Source organism: Microtus oregoni, unplaced genomic scaffold (assembly GCF_018167655.1).
Source record: "Microtus oregoni isolate MIOR12 unplaced genomic scaffold, Mior012 000007F_ref0000211, whole genome shotgun sequence".
Lineage (NCBI taxonomy): Eukaryota > Metazoa > Chordata > Mammalia > Rodentia > Cricetidae > Microtus > Microtus oregoni.
The window spans coordinates 734,928-752,430 of record NW_024543066.1 but is presented as its reverse complement, the minus strand read 5'-3'; the positions used below and the strand labels follow the sequence as shown (position 1 = coordinate 752,430).

Genomic DNA, 17,503 nt, shown 5'->3' with positions numbered 1-17,503 from the left:
GTTCATCATCAGCACTTGCCATTGCAGCTGCAGATTCACCCCAAGGGTTCAACAGATGATGGGAGCATCTCCAAGTCAATGAGTTGGAGAAACATTAGAGGAGCAACTTTTTGAGTTGAACACAATACTGTCATCTAGTTATGAATCTTTTTCCTGCTCTATCTGTTAGTGATACATAGCTACATCTAAAAGGAAGATGTAATGAGAGAGACCATTTTCTTGACAGAAACTTAGCTATATTTCAGAGGAACATATTAAAGATTTTGGATCTGAACTCAAGAGGCGTGAAAGCAGATCTTTCACTGCAAAAAACTGATTGGGATTGTGAGTTCAGGGTTGATGATGGAATTATAATGAAATAGACTATTGAAATTGAAGTACTTAGATGAACAGATTATTGTATCAAATAAATTTATCTATCTGTTATTCATAGGGAAACAAACAAGCAAAAATAATGAGGTTATTTGTTATTTACATTGCATTAAGCCAATAATAAATTTTCTGGACCCCTAACTATTGGTCAAGAATGTTCACCTGAGTGACACAGCAAACAGCTGACTGCATCGTGTGTGTGTGTGTAAATGTGTATGTGTGTATGTTGTATATGATGTGTATGCATGTGTGGTATATGCATATCTCTGTGTTTCTGTTAGTGTACACATACCTTTGGATGACAGACACTAAGAGTCTTCCTCAATTGCTCTCCTAACTGTTTTTGAGAGAGGGTCTCTCCTTGAATCCTGAGTGCACAATGGTGGACAGACTGGCTTGCATTCTCCAGGTTCTTTACCCATCTTACTCCCTTCAACCTGTCTTAGATTGCAGATGTCAGCTATCATGTCTGTGTTTTGTATTGGTTCTGGGAATCTGAACTCAGCTAAACATGCTTGCATGGAAAACACTATACCAACAGAGCCATCTTCCCATCCCAAATGACTGTGCTATAATGACACTACCAGATTAATAATGCATTTTAGATAAGCAATAGAGATCAACATTGACACTGAAGAGTTGGACCAGGAGGGCTTACTTCTCACTCTTCCAACAGCAGTCAGTGGAAAGAGGTTGGATAAGGACCACAATCTTCAGAGGATTGTAAATTTATAAAATGGCTAAAATGAACCAATTAGAAGCCCATAGGTATTAATCTTGATTATCAATGTATTTCTATTACAAGAATCATGATATCATTTAATGGATGATATTATTGATATCAAAAAGGAAATTTGAATGATAGTCTCATCAAAGTCTAGCTAATTTAGCATCCATTTATATTTGTCTTTAATAATGCACTATATAAATGTACGAAAGTCTTGGAGATATTAAAATGAATGAGATTATAATATTCATTTGTGAGCTATAGTTCAGTTAAAATAATTTTGGAGATTAAAAAACACATTAATGGACTATTTTCCTTCAAAAGCATACTACTGAAAGTAAGTATAGTTGAAAAAAAAACAAAGATTTCTAACAAGGTTAATATAATTTAAAAATATGATTAAAGAAAGTGGTGCAAACGATGGTCTGATGGGTTTTAAAACTGCTTAGTGAAGGCATATTTTCAAAGAGGAGAAAACTGTGTCATTTAGAAAGCCAGAGAAATTTAGGATGTCAAAGTAAAAATTGAATTTTGGTGGCTATACTTTCTTATATGAAGATAATTATCTTACTATATTTGCCCCTAAATTATTCTCCCAACTCATTTTCCAATTGAATTAGTTTATTCCGCTTTAATGTGCTGCTTTCTTGTTCTGAGTCATAAATGTTCACTTAATTCCATAATGCCCAGAGCATCCATATATTAAAAGCAGCTGATATGACACATTTAACTTCTAGGTTAACATCTCTTTTATTTAGGGCTGAGGCAGCATCAGTGTTGTGGTTCCACTTGGGTAAAAATCCATTCCTGTTTCCTGATAATGTGGTGTGTGTTTGTCGCTTCCTTTTAGCATTCAGAGGAATTAGATATTTTCTACTTTTGTCATATTATAAGCAATTATTTTACTTGATGATGTAGCTCAGTGATACAGGACCACATGCCGCTCGAGATTTCATGCCCAGCACCACAAAATTAATTAAGTAAATAGCAATGGTTTTTGAAGACTAATTTTCGTTTGTCCTAAAACGAGACGAAAACTGAAACCTAGTAGAAGCTGCTCTAGAGACATATCTTTGTGTCCTTACGTCCAGAAGAGTTTTTCAAAAAAGCCATATCAAGAAATTCTTTGGGGAGGAGATAGAGTAGAGCATGTTTGTAAAGCAGCACCTATGAAGTAAGGCAGGAGTATAAAGAATTAAAATCTAGCCTGGGCTAACAGTGAAATGATGTCAAAAAACAAATGTATGAACATAACAAACCAATAAGTGATATCCTATCAAAAGACGCAGATGGAAATGGCAGTACCTTCCACAAACTGTGAAATCAGTGCACATGAATCGAGTTGTCAGGGCACATTTCAAAGGAGGCCACTTAATGTAAAATTGTACAAATACTTCACAGAAGACAGGTTCACTAACTACACAAAATTGCCAAGCTGTAAGAAAAATGTAGAATTAAAAGCACCTAATGTCATTTCAAATTTTCAAATGGCAAAAAGCAATGCTAATCCTTATAAGGAGATGCCTTCAAATTACCTTTACCTATGATAATGATACCGGTGTTTTAGAAAATAATTTGTTGCTGAATTAGTAAGCTTAAATATCCACAGTGCCCCCAAACCCTTTCTGCCACCAGGATGCCAATAACATTCTGGCTTCATGAAATGCATGCCAGGATATGCACTGGGATTTTTTTCGTAACATGGAATAATAAGGCTATGGCTATTTCTGTCTATTTTTGTCAGTATTGGGGTACAAATACATTTATTTTATTGTGCCTTTATTGATGACCACCTTTATGAAAATATTAGATTTTCTCTTTGTAGACCAGATATATTTGTCATTTCTAAAACAGGTAAAACAAAATGACATAAATAGAAGAACATTGACAGAGATGGTAAGAAAGCTTTTTGACAATAAATATTTTGTTTTAGAAAAGGGAGATAATGTTAAATGTTTTGTTGAATTTCTGGATGTCCATAACTTTTGTAACCTTTTAAAACCCTTATTAGGTTACTTTGTACATGGTAGAATATCTTTCTGTACAATAAAAGCTAGGAAAATTGATTTCAAGTACAGGGAAGATTGCAGACTGGATGAACAATACATATTCACCCCTAATTTGAGTGTCAGTACCATCTACAGCTTTCCCAGGGTGACATGACAGCCATCAGGATGCAAGGCCTATGGCTCAGTTGTTCAAGAGAATAAAAGCTGGTTGACCCCCAGGTCCTTTCTCTCTTGTTCCTATCGCTGACACATCCAGTTCTGAAATCGACATTGAGTGTAGCATTGTGTAACCATCATGCTTCCTGATGTAAATCAAACAATGCACTCTGGAGAAGTTCAGCGTGGTATGGTGACAGGCAGCTATCACCCTGGCTTAATTGCATGTAAATCTAACTGTGTCTGGTTTTCCAGATTATACACTGTAGAATGCTATGTTATATACTGGTTATAAGCCCCTAATCTCTTTAGAGTCTGAAGCTCAGCTCAAGTGTTTTCTTGCTTAAAGTTCGTTCTCTCTCAAATATTTGCTGCAGGTTTTCTTATAATGAATAAATATAATGTGCATATAATTTTGGAACTCTAAACATTAGTGCATAACTAGAAGTAATGATAGTAATGTTTTTTCGGAGCTGAGAACTGAACCCGGGTCCTTGTGCTTTCTAAGAGAGCACTCTATCACTGAGTTAAATCTCCAGGAAACTTTACCCTGGTAATTAGCAAGAACAGGAAACACTGTGCACTGTGAAACCCTCTCTCTGGCCACTCTCAAACGTTTTCAAACAACACAAATACTTATTTGTAATGACTGATTTATTAGTTAAATCTTTGATATACATGACATGTAACACATGTGACAAATGACTTAGAAAAATCAGAAACTAAAGACAGTTATTACAAAGGGAAAATCAAAAGAGACAGAATACTATCTGATCACAGATAGTATTTTGGAGTTTCTCCTTTGCGTGATTGGTACAACATATCCAGGATATAGGTGTCCAGATGCCCATTGTCCATTGAAACTGACACCAATGAGCTGCTCGTTTCCTACACTCCTCATTCAACCTCACCTTAGATTATTTACTATCTTTCATCATACCGGGGGAGTGCACTTTTCTTCACAAATCACATCAGCCCTGGTGGAAAATGAGCCTGTGTGGGTGGAGCAGTTTTATAGACACAGGCCTTCATGATATGAAAGTAAAGCCAACAATTACAACAAACAGAGAAACAAGAAAACATAGTCACTGATTACTCTACCTCTCATACATGCAGATGACATTCTAATAATGATAATTTATCAAAATTGCATAATTATATAATTATTTACTAGTCTACTTCAACAATAACAAATACTTAATTATTTCTGCACTGATATAATCTCTGAAGTAAAATTTTGAGATTAAAAACATTGTCTTAAATATTTGCTATATGGATTTACAACTTTTTTCTTTCTTTTGTTTTACTTTTATTCTATTTTTTTAAAACTATCTCTAAAAAAATTCATCTAGTACTTTCTTTACCAAAATTCTTGACAAATTTAAAGAACAGAATTTTCATTTTATGGTATTTGGTTTTTTATAAACTATGTAAATATAGAGACTTCTAGAATAAATCTTTACTTTTCTCTTATTTAAATAGTATGCATAAATTACATATATATGATAAATTACGATCAATACTCTAGCCATTAATAAGTTTAACTTGCCATAAGGCAGTAAAGCTGTCCTAGCAGACATAGACATTACTCCAGACCACATGTTTTGGAGTTCTGCATACTCTGATAACTGTTACTCTCCATCATGGAACTCAGATTGGAAATGTGCTTTCTTGCCTCCCTTCATCCACACATTCTTTACTCTTGACTGCTTCCTAATTTATATTTACCTTTTTCTAAGCATCAAGACAGGACAGATAGTTTAAGGACATGATATAGAACTCTTGTCCTGATACAGTCTTTTGATTATGGCAACGACTATTTTCCCAAGGACAACCAAATAACAGTAGAAACGTTACCAAGCTTCATAGGGAACATAAATCAAGAGGATAGCAAGTCTAACAGCACAAAAATGTAAGGCAACCTGAAGAGGTCTACATCTGTATTGCTAGTACTTTAGACATCCTGAGGAGGTTCATTTTGTCCTTTATGTAGGCCAGCAGCACAGGGAAGTGAGACACTATGAAGAGACCTGCACTGATGTTTCTCATACTTTAGATATTCTAAGAAGTTCCATTCTCAGTCTGTGTAGGTCTCTGTGTATGGGGAAAAACACATTTGATTTACAGTACTATTGAAGACTGATATGCAGCTTATAGACCAAGAGCAGCACAATTTTAATAAAGTGGTCATTGGGCTTACTCAGTATGTAAAATGTGAGATACACAAATAAATGAAAGGAAGCACAGAATTTTACCCCCAAGTCCCATAAGCAACAGCAGGTCTTCAAAGTCTCAGTCATTTGTAAGGTTCTTGTTAAAAGAGGAGCTTGTGAGTAGAAGCACTTACAGGAGAGCTTTCCTCTTCAAATGTTGAATATTAGGAAGGGATAGATGCATGAAAATGTCATTGCTCTATGGGAGGGCTATTTTAGCTTTTGCTATACATATGCATGTATAACTTGCAAGTAAGAATTTTCTTTCTGCTCAGAATGGATCACATCACACTTCTGATTAGAATTGACTTCTATTTTGTTCTTTGAAGTGGTTATGATACAGGAAGAAATTATTCATTAAATGGCAAAATGTCACGTTTAAGCTGGTGACATACAAAGACATCGCTAGCACTTTGTCCCTCTGGTGTCATATGAAGAGAAGCTAATTTATTGGGGGGTTGAAATTCCATGTTCAGACTTGCCAACGATGGCTTTCTGGCTTGCTGACCCTACGCAGATTATAATCAGTTACTGTATCCAGGAAAACCCTGAGGTAACAAGATGAAATGAATAGGGAAACAGTGAACAGTCTTGTGTTCATTGATATTTTACCACTTTTACAGATTTCCTTGATTCACTGTTTTCTGCCCCAATCCCTGTCTGTTCCTCCCTAAATGTTTCCTTTTTGATACTTGAACCTCAAAGTTAATTCTCTATAGCATAAAGATCGAAGAGACTCATAGCTGCCCAAGATGCAGAGAATGAGCAACATCTCCTCACCCTCAACAAGTAACTATATCACCCTCTCTAAGACTCAGGGAGCATTGTAGAAGAGGGGAGACAAGTATATTGGAGCAGGAAGATAAGGTGAAGGACTACAAACTGCCAGACTCTGCAACCATTGCAATAATTAGTTGTTAATTAATAGTTAAATAGTAGTTGTTAGTTAACAACTATAGTTATCTTCGCTGGACCCACACAGGAACATCCCTATCCACATTCAGTCAAAGAAGTGGGGGGGAGTGCTCTAGGAGCCCAACCCTCTACCTTTGAACTATGGGCTTTTGAGAGACTCCCTGAAAGGAATAATCAGTTTCTTTCATTTTATACAAATTTCTGAGCCCACTTGTCTACAAAGGGTTGTTCTAAATCCATTATCACACAGCTAGTTGTGCTGAAGAAATTTCTGTAAATTTGACTCATCTGAGAGGGGGGAACCTCAACACACACACAAAAAAATGCCTTCGTAAGATTGAACTGTAGGCAACCCGGAATGGCATTTTCAGAATTAGTGATTGATGTGGTTGGGCCCAGTACATTGTGGGAGGGGGTCCTGTGTATAAGAAACCAGGCTGAGCAACTCTTTAAGCAACACCCATCAATGGTCTCTGCATCAACTGCTGCCACCAGGTTCCCCTCCTATTTGTGTTCCTGTCCTGACTTTTTTGGATTATGAACATTAGTAAGTGTAAGCAAAATGTTTTCTTTCCTTCCCAAGCTGCTTGTTGGTCATGGTATTTATCACAGGAATAGAAACCCTAACTAAGACACTAGCCCTGATAAAAATCAGTGGGTCACAAAAACAAAGTCTAAATGTGACGGAGATTTGTGGGAGCTAGTGTGGACAGGGATGGCAGGGATGTGGGAGGCAAGAGTGGCCAGTACGGAGTATATGCATGTAAATTGACTTTGATTAATAAAAATAAACTATTAAATAGCATAATGAAAAACTGTTAACTTCTGCTACCTGCATATAATCAAAGTTTATCTTCTAGCCATATGAAATATATTTTCTTCTCCCTCCAGCAATTTCCCTGTTTATGTATAAATCAAAGATATTTAAGTACAATTTTAAATATCTCACAGCAAACTCTCTGATCCTCTGACTCTTACAATCTTTCCACCACATCATCCCCTATGTCCCCTGAGCCTTAGGTGTGAGAATTGCTTTGTAGTTGTATCCATTTGGCCTGGGCTCCACAACTCTGTATTTTCTTTGGCTGTGGTCTTTTGTAATGGTCTCTTTAAAAATTCAAATTTTAAAAATTCTCTTTAAAAAATTCAAAAGAACGAAGACAATTTGATTAATGTGCAAAATAAGCTTAACAACATAATGAATCTTCAGTGTACATATTAGAATAAAGTCAACATTGAAAAAGCTTTAATAGCGATGCCCCATCTATTTCATATTAGATTATTAAACATTAGATTTCAAATGTCAAAGCATAATACACTTCACTAACTATCAATCTCAACTAGAAATGACTGAACTTAAAGATTAGATGAGTGAATTGAATTTGTATTTGTTTGCCACAGAGATGAAAATTCTCTAATTTAACAATTGTATCAAATAATTATAGTAAGTTAAAAATTTTGGTGAATCTAATATGGTCAGATAATTATATAATACTGATAAGGAAGTGACTAATATAAGCTATATTACAAATCTCAGTCTATATAGAGTTTCAGGGGTGTGCCATCATTCAGGCTTTACGAAGCCCGGGTATCAGAAGTCTTTATGCATTATTTGCTTATGGCACAATTCAGCAGAATCATGATGCAAAAGACTTCCTCACTGCTGACAGAGTAACTTATTCCATAATATTTGTTTCATCCAGACAACTGGATAGTCAGTGTATGAATCTCCAGTGGAGGCTATGAATAATTGGAAGCAAAGAAGCATGTTCTCCCCTTTTTAGAGAAATGGATACCCTCTGGTTATAGAGATAACAACAGTCCTGTCCTTAGACAATGAGTGAATTTCTACCTTTTCCCAGTTTATTGTACTTTAGAAAATTTTAAAGGTTAAGAGGCAAAAGGGAATGTTAATTTATAAAGTGGTCTTATCTGTAAGACACACTATAAGATTATATAGAAGGTCTAGGATTTTACCAGATTTTTTTTGCCTGACATCAGATTATTTCAAATTGCTATGATGATACAGGCAATTGTAATAGGGCGCATCAGGGACTCCTACCAAGTCAGGGGCCAGCAAAGGTTTTCCTGGCAAAGTGAAGCATAAGTTGACATCAGTAGAAGATGCAGGTGAAGGACAAATGAGTCACAAAGAGTAAAAATGGGAAAAGAAAGGAAGAAAGAAAGAAAAAAAGAAGAAAAGAGCAATAAAATCATGCAACATCAGCACATATTGAGGTTAGCTCTGAATGAAAGAGAAAGAACTAAGGAGAAGAAAACACCTGGATTCTGCCTATAGTTGGAACATGCACTAAATGCACTTGAGAGCTAGGGAAAGGATTTATGCTTTTAGTATCTGGTAGGTCATTTAATATATTTTGTTTTTTTCCTATAAATATTATAATGCGTTGAGTTTTGGGCCACCAAAACACTTAGTTTTAACCTGAAATAAATGATGAGTCATTTTCAATGATTTTATTATTTCTTTGAGAATTTTATATAATGTATTTTGAGCATATTCATCCCACCTCGCTCAATACTTCCTATTACCACCCTTTCTACCCTCCTCTCCCTCGCCACCCAACTTTGACATTTCTTCTTCTTTTATCTACTTTCTTTTCCTGTGGAGTCCAGTTTGCGTTGACTCAGTCTTGGAATTCAAATCTCACGCTTTTCATGACATGTCAATCTAGGACTTCCTTCTGATTCTCAAACCAACCAACCAGCTGTATAAGATCATTGACAGATGATTGGCATACATTTAGCATGAAGACATGTCTGTAGAATAAGCCACCTTGATCCCAGGTGTTGGCATTTATACCTCACATTTAGTAGCAAATAAAATGTTGGAAATATGTAAGGACCAAAGAGGTTGAAATTTTTCACAATGGAAGATAAATATGTGGTTTAATCAATATGGTGAAGAGTAAAGTAAACAGACGGGAGAAGCCCATTTCCCAGGACTCCTCACCACCAATTAACTCACCTTTCTCATGGAAGGTGGGTTCTTCACAGGCTATAGAGAACAGCCAAGTTCAAATTGCCTCCTAGTGTTCCCTTTGATTTCAATTAGGGTATTTTACACTCAAAAAGTCCTTATCTATTCTATCCAAAATTACTTTCTTCTCAAGACGATTTTAAATAAACTTGTTATTAAAAATGTTTTCATGCATTTCAAAGCTAATTATACTTTCATGAATGCATCATTTCAAAACAAACACTTGAGCTGCTTTGAATAGTGTTATTAATAGATTATGTGTCTGACAAACACATTGGCGTTCTGAGTTTAAAAGTAATAAAGTAAAACTGGGCTTGAGCCAATCCTGAAGTATCAGTTGGACATGGTAACTTATTAGTGGAAAATGGGAACCCGATAAAGGATCTAACTTAGAAAAAGTTGAGTTAAACCCTTACTTTGTTGCTTTTTCTACTACTATGGGGAAAGACAAGGGGAAAATGAACTTCCAGAAGATTAAAGCATTAAACATATGCGTTTAAGTATGTCTAGGAAATGATCCTTGAACCAGGGACTGTATACCAACTAGGCCTGGGTTTAAAAATCTCTCTCTCTCTCTCTCTCTCTCTCTCTCTCTCTCTCTCTCTCTCTTCCTCCTCTCCTCTTCCTCCTGCTTCTTCTTTCTTTCTATTTTTTTGTTTTTTTCCCCTTTGGTTTTGGTTTAGCTATGTTAAGATCACTCCTTTCTTTAAAATGTGTTATTTTTTATTTACTCACTTGCTTGTGCTTATGCGTGGGCCTATGCATGTCATTACGTGTATAGTGATCTCGTTCCTACAACTTGAGGTATTTGGCTCATTTTCCACCACATCACATGTATAGATTTCAGGTTTTTAGGCGTGGTGGCAAGAGCCTTTTCCAGTTGAGCCATCTTGTTAGTTATAAAAAAGAAGCAAACCAGTTAAAGTTTAGTAGTTACATACGTTAATTTCTTCCCTTTTCTTTCATCCTGCCTGTTGAATATCTTATTAATTAAATACCTTTCTTCCTCTTCCAGTTTTCACTCTAGAATGTGACAGTTTTACCCATTCTCTGTATCTGTCACGGTTTTAGGACGTTTCTATACATGGGTGAAGGTAACAGTCCTGAAGATTACATGCTCTTCCCATGTAGCTGAAAAGACAAGTGCAATCTAAAACCTCCCTCTTCAAGGATGCATTGGGATTCCCACTCCTCCGCGCTTCAACCACTTCTCCTTCTCATTGTCCATCTATCTGTCTCTCCACACAAATTAGTTGTCACTGTATCCATTCACTTATTTCTGTCATTAGTGACTTAAGAAAAATAATTGGCTCCACAAACACGGCATTGAACTTTACCTGTGTTTAGATGTTATTGTTCCTCTGGTCTCAACTCTTTCTACTAAATACCTTTGTTCCCATGAGATACACAGTGGTGTTTCCATACAAAAATACTTAGGATAGGAAATTATGAAGAATTTTCTTTTATGCATGATTTGGGAGGCCCACACATGAGGATTCAACTGCCCATCTGCCAGACTTTCAGTCTTTACTAAAAGACACATCAATGGCAAGAGCATGAGACAGGGAAGAGACCATCTCATGACAAAGGAAGACAGGGGTGGAGCATCAAAGCTAGGTTCATCACTTCCGATCACCTCTGTCTTGTGGAAACTATTAGGGTTCTAGGAGAACTATATTAAATCTTTCTGGGGATGATTCTCCCATTGTCCCCGTGTACCACATTTCCATATGTACACCACTTCCTGTCACTGTTGTACAAAGACTAGGAGGCTGGAGAAATGCCTAAGGCATTGAAGGCTAAGCTCACAACCCAAATACAAAACATTGAACTACTAAAACAGGAAAACTTAGGGACCCATTGATTCAAGCCTTAGTTGGGAAAGAGAAGGAAAATCTTAGATGGTTATTCAGAGTTTCTTTTTACTTCAAACAAAGCACATAGTATGTTTTGGCAAAAAAATACCTTCTTTTAACTCTATTATGAACTGCATGCAGGTAGATCTCATGAAATGAAAAGATATACCCAGGAACAGGGTGTGTGGGAGGCCAGTAATAATTGCTCTGTAAGAACAGAGGGGATAAGCAGAGCCAAGCTGTGGGGGGGTGCAGGAAGCTGGGAAAGGAGTAGAGGGTTAGCATGGCAGGAACTCTGAAGAGACTGGCAAAGATGAGAAAAAGCTGCAGAGCTCACAGTCTTTTCAGTTCAAAAGAGAAAATGCGCACTTACCTCACAGAACTGGGCTTCCAAAGACTGCATGACCTGCGCCGACATGCATAAAAGGCAGGAAACATTTTTTATGAGAAAACTTGAAATTGCTTCCAGATAGCACATACATGTTAGCCACGTGTATCACATTACTTTCCAGCATGCATATCCATGTGTCATAAATCCGCCTTAGCCTATTGGTTTCTCCAGAAAGGGTCTTTTGCCTCTGAAAGGTACACGTGGCAGCTTGAGAACTTAGCCTTCATATTTAACTTGAGAATGTTATAATGTTATTTTTAGAGCCATTATTGAGTTCAATGAGGTAAGGTGAGTGTTTAAAATATGAATTCATGACCACTTCTGATTGATAGACATTACTCCAAAGATTTCAATGTAAAGATAAAAACTCTATAAGAAATTTAAATATCTTAAAAAACCCTGTATACATGTATTTTGTGTTATTGTCACTGCTATGATTCTATGCTAATTATTGGATTATACATTATCTAATTTTCATGTTAATATATTAGTACTATAAAATCTGATGTATTCCTTTTCCACAATTCACTAGGTAATTCATCTATTATCATAGAATGAATTTTACGTATCTGTAAACTTCTCGCTAAATATATACATGTATCCTTTCTTCCTTTCTTTCTTCTGTTTTCTGATCTGCTCCCACTGCTGATTCTGTACTTTGACTCCAGACTGGCAATATGAGGGTAAGGTGACTTAAAATAACCCCCACCTCATGGCACCCCTTGCTTGTCCATTTTCCATTTATTGTTTTTAGAGCATTATTAAAAGTCCATCTACTCTCTTTAATTATACCCTTTATCACAATTAATTTCCAATTATGTTTGTTTCTCTTGTGAAGCTTTCTCATGGCTTATCTAGTTAATCATTTCTCTATGTTATGTCTCTGTGTCAAATTACCATTCCATTAGCTCTGTCCAGAAGAACTGTTTCCCAGTCATCTTTGTTGGTTTCACAGTAAAGGTTTAAGCAGTGTTTGGTTTGGTGTCATAGAACTTGTGCAGGCCTTCGAATATGTTTTCTTTTACTAGTAAAACACTTGGAATGTTGTATATTGAGTTGGTTGTAGTTTTTAAATATCACTCTATATCTTGAGTAAGTTCTTGTGCACTTGTCAATTATAGTCTTTGATTATCTTTTCTCTAGATTGCAAACTAGCTAGGGGAGGCCCTCCAGCTACCATCGTGGCCATTGATGAAGAGAGCCGGAATGGTGAGTGAGTCCTGTATTTACCAATACTTTCTATAATAAGAATTCCTTTTTATTTAACATTTGGTTTGATATGCTCTGAGACTTCACATAAAATGTTTTTAAATCAAAGTCCATAAATGATTCATCTCTAATTTTCTGTCCAAGGCTTTCAAATATATCACTTCTAGAAATGCTTCATTAGGTTATGTCACAAAGGACTCTAGTGATGAATATAGTTTTTAGTTCTGTATGAGCAGTGACTTATCTGAGTTAGCACAAGCATGAATCTTACATGTGCTGGGATGCTTCTGTAAATAGGGAGAATTGACAGGCACACGTAGAATCATCTGACTGAAATGCAGTGTGTTCCTCCAAAGAAGGAAGCACACTGTGAGTGCTATATGGAATCTCGTAAAGAGTGAGACACAGTGGTTGAGCATGGGTAGCAGGGAATCCACGTAGAGTGGAAAGAGAACTAACGCTGCCATCAGGGAAGTAGCCCAAACATGGACTTTGTTCATCTTGTCTGCAGTCATTAGGAATAATATTGAACCATCCTGCAGTATATAAAACAATATGCTTTCTCAAAATCAAAAATATATGCAATTTTGTTCCAGAATTCTCATTCTTCATGTGTTTGAACTTTTAAAATAGTCATAAAACACCCTCCTCTCTCGGTCATATGGAGATGATGTTTGGGGCCATCCTGGGTGAGAGTGTTCTCAGCGTTTTCTCCACTGTCCATCTAAGTGATTTTCCTGGGTTGTTGCCAGTGTACTTCCTGTCCTAAGAGAGTTTTCTTCTGGAATTACACTTTAAAAAAGGAATTGTGTCAAGAGGCTCATTGAAAAAAATGGGTTTTTCCCCCCGCAATTCTATTGAGACTTGCTTTGAGAACATTAACCAGCATTAAAGCAACATAACATTATAACAATAACCTAGAGTTCATTATGGATTTATTTTTGAAGGCTGCCCCTTTGACTTACCTGAGAAATCACTATTAAGTTCTCCTTTCATCCACAGTCTTTGTAAGTAGTTGGAGTATCTGCACTGTCGCTGGCCTCCCTTTAAAAAATGTTAAGAACAAACACTATTTTTAACATATTAGGTAATTATGAAAATGTATTTTGGTTATTTAAAAATTAATTCCATCCATCTACAATGAAAACATATGGAGTGAGTAATTGTGGCCAGCTTGAATAAGTTGGAACTAAATTATAATTATATACAAAGGAAAAAATGTATTAAAGTGTTATAATAGGAAGAGACTCTTTTTAATAAGTAGATCTTTGCTTTTCTTAAAGTTAACTATTTCTGTTCAAAGCAAACCTATATTTCTTGAAGATGCATGTTTGACTTTTTTAAGCAGAAGAATGAAGCTAATAAACATGCCAGAATGTCTATGTATGTCTTTACTTATTTTTAACCAATTCCTTTGTACTTAAAATTGAGCTGAAATAAAATAGTTGCTTTTACTAAAGGAAGTTGTGCTAGCATGTGACTCTACAGGGCTTGCAGGTCATGCCACAGTACAGGTGCCTGTCTCCGTTTGTGCTAACTGAGCCCTGGCTCTCTATATGGTGCTGGGAGATATTGTCAAGGCTGCACCGGTGTATGAAGAGAGGTTAACTCTGCTGTTTAAGGCAGCATGAGGATGTTGTGCTTCTTTCTTGACATATTTTACAAAATCTGCCAAGTCCTCAGACTGCTGCCAAAGCTGTTTGAGCATCAACACACGGTATAAATATCAACCGACAGTAAATGTTTTGCATTTTTCTTTTTACACGAAATTTATAAAACTATTGAGATCAGATGCATCTCTGCCAGAGCCTGTCATGTGCACAATCCCCTTCCCTGTGAGACTCTCAGGGCACAGCTCAAGACATGGCGTTCATAGTCTAGGAAACCCATTAACCCAGGTATTTTTAGTCCTGATATGAAACACTGTGTCAATTTCTTCTTTCCTATTTTCAGAAGTAGTAATAAACTCTTAAGTATCCTGATTTCCAGGATCCAGCAAATGGGAAAATGTTTGCAAATATTTCAGAAAGACCTTTATAAATATTGAGGCTCTCACCTGAGCCCAGTCTGGGTCATGACCACTAATATAAAACAGTGGTAGTTATGATTTGATGTTTTTGTATTCCTCGTCTTCTCCCTTCCCCCCACTCTCTCATTCCCTCCCACCATCAAATTTCTATAATCATACAATTATTTCAAATCAAGCATCTGTGATACTTATTAAATTCCACATTTAAATAAGATAGATGATTCAGATCATAAGCTGTTGAAAAATATATCAGAGTTTGTATTTCCTACATGTGCATTTGAAAAGATTATTTTTTTATGGTTAAGTATGTATTATGGTAACTCAGCAAGTGCATTTGCCACATTGTTCTACAAAACTATTGTCAGCCAGAGAAACTTAGTTCCCTCTCTCTCTCTCTCTCTCTCTCTCTCTCTCTCTCTCTCTCAGTATATTTACACAAAACTGTGGGATAATTCTTGAGCAAAGACTAGTTACTAACAAAATTGGAATGAACAAAAGACAATTTTAAATAAACAAAAACTAGAGTTCTTTACAAGAGATTCTTCACTTGGAGACAAATTGTAACAACAGAAGAAACTAAAATTTTGGCAATTCAGGGGTGGTAGTATGCCCTTCTAATTGCATCATTCCTGAGGCATAGATAGGTGAGTCTTTCTTTGTGAGTTCAAGGTCAGCCTTAGCTACGTAGCAGGTTTTGGGCTAGTCAGGGCTACATAGTGACACTCTGCTCAAAAAACAAAGACAAAAATTTCTTGGGGCTAATTTACAAGGATCGTGCTATCTTACAATGTATTTAAATAGATACTATATTGTAATATAGATATGATATTATAATATGCTTATAAGTTAGTCAATGTCAAACCACTGGCCTTTGATGCAACATAGTAATTCTAACATTTGGATAACTCAGAAAAAAAATCTTATTTTATTCTATAAGGTTGTAGAGTCCTAACATTTCTAACTTCAGAAAAAAAGAATGAGCCTTTGTATAACATTAGCGGTTTGGTGGATGCTACCTAACATTAAAAGCCTGATTTCAAACTCATCCATCAGCATTGCTCTATTTCCTACCCAGCTCATCTTCAAGTCTCTCTGAATTACTTTGTTTACAGTGAAAGCAGCTCACAATGATGAAGGAATCATTTTCCTGTGAATTATAAAATTATCATGTCAGGCTCCCCCATATATTTAACTGCTCTCATGATTACTATTGTGTGATGGCTGTTGTCATGCGAAACCATTTGGCTGTGTCCATCACCAGGAGGCTGTGTACAGGGCTGCGCATTCTGCGTGTTTCATTCGTGGAGGAGGATGCTTCCCGAAAGGTCAGCGGTAACATCTGTCTGCAAGTGTAGCTGAACTGACAAGAAAAGAGGAAGGTTTCGAAGTGTTCGTAAATAAACAAACTATTACTTATCTCCTCAAATGGTCTCTAAGTTTATTAGAAGTTCAGAAAGCTCTGTATTTTCTCAAATTAGTCATATCCTCAGGTTTGGCTGTATGTTCAAGTAAACAATGGGATTTTAGGAAATAAGAGAATGGCCACAGTAGGAGGAAAAGAAGACACACACAAAGCAGGCAAAGTATAAAAATGACCTCCGAGCTGAAGTATTTTGTTATGGAGAGAAATAACTGTAAATATTAGTGACTGCTTCATTGCACTTTAAATTTTATGATTCTAGTATTATTATGATTATTAAAGATGATGAAAAGGTTAATTTGCAGAGTTATCTATCATATTTAAGGAAAGAAGCATCAGCTTCTACTATGTACGTGCTTTTTTATTCTAATATTGGTGTTAACTATGTGCATTATAAAAGGAAGCCTGAATTATGTCAAATTGAATCATGTAGCACATATACCCCATTACTCCTAAGTGAAACTATTACAGTGAGTGACTTTCTATAAATGCAGCGTTTAAGTCATCAGCCATCATGGCAATGGCTAGATAGAGTAATTCTTTCATTCGCATAAACTGTAGGAAAATCAAACCAGTGGTGACAAGAATGGCCAGGGTACTACCACACAAGATAAGAGACGGGGTTGGTCCCTTGTAACCTGTAGGAAATAACATTCCTACCATAGTTTTTCACTAGAGTAGGAAATTCTCCACGTGAGCCAGTCAGCCTAATCTAATGATTGATTCCTTGTGAAACAAAATGTTCCTATGCAGCTCAGTGGCCCTGACACTGATTTTGAAACTCATTAAGGATTCAGGGGTAGAAGATGTCTGTAGTGCACCACGCCCATCTGTGCTCCATGCACTACCATACAGTTCGTGAACCAGGCAAGGGGCTGGAGATTGAAACACACAAAGACACACAGACAGAGACGGGTCATCCTTGAACAAGAATGCCCCTTTATTGTGTACCAGAGCCGCTTATATACGGACCCTTAACTGATAGCCATGCCCCAGTCAAACCCACCAGAAATCACTCCTCTGCCATCAGGAACTCCTGAAGGCCTCGTGCTCAGAGCAGCTGCAAGCGTTACAAGTTGTTTACAAGAAATTCAAGATCTAAGGGGTTCACAGCTCCCAAGAAATGTCAATAAAAATAACAGAAAAATCAGAGATCTCCCATGTTTAGGCACATGTGTAGGGCTGCATTGTTGTGAGAAGGGTTTCCT

The 17,503-nt window shown here is 36.5% G+C and overlaps 1 protein-coding gene across 1 annotated transcript in view; it reads left to right on the top strand.

Moving 5' to 3' along the window:
* Positions 1 to 17,503, top strand: part of Pcdh15 (protocadherin related 15) — a 600,282-nt gene that overhangs the window by 164,011 nt on the left and 418,768 nt on the right. The window contains exon 3 of the mRNA XM_041655402.1: positions 12,781 to 12,846. Coding sequence (XP_041511336.1) covers positions 12,781 to 12,846 — 66 coding nt within the window. The remainder of the gene's footprint in view (positions 1 to 12,780; positions 12,847 to 17,503) is intronic.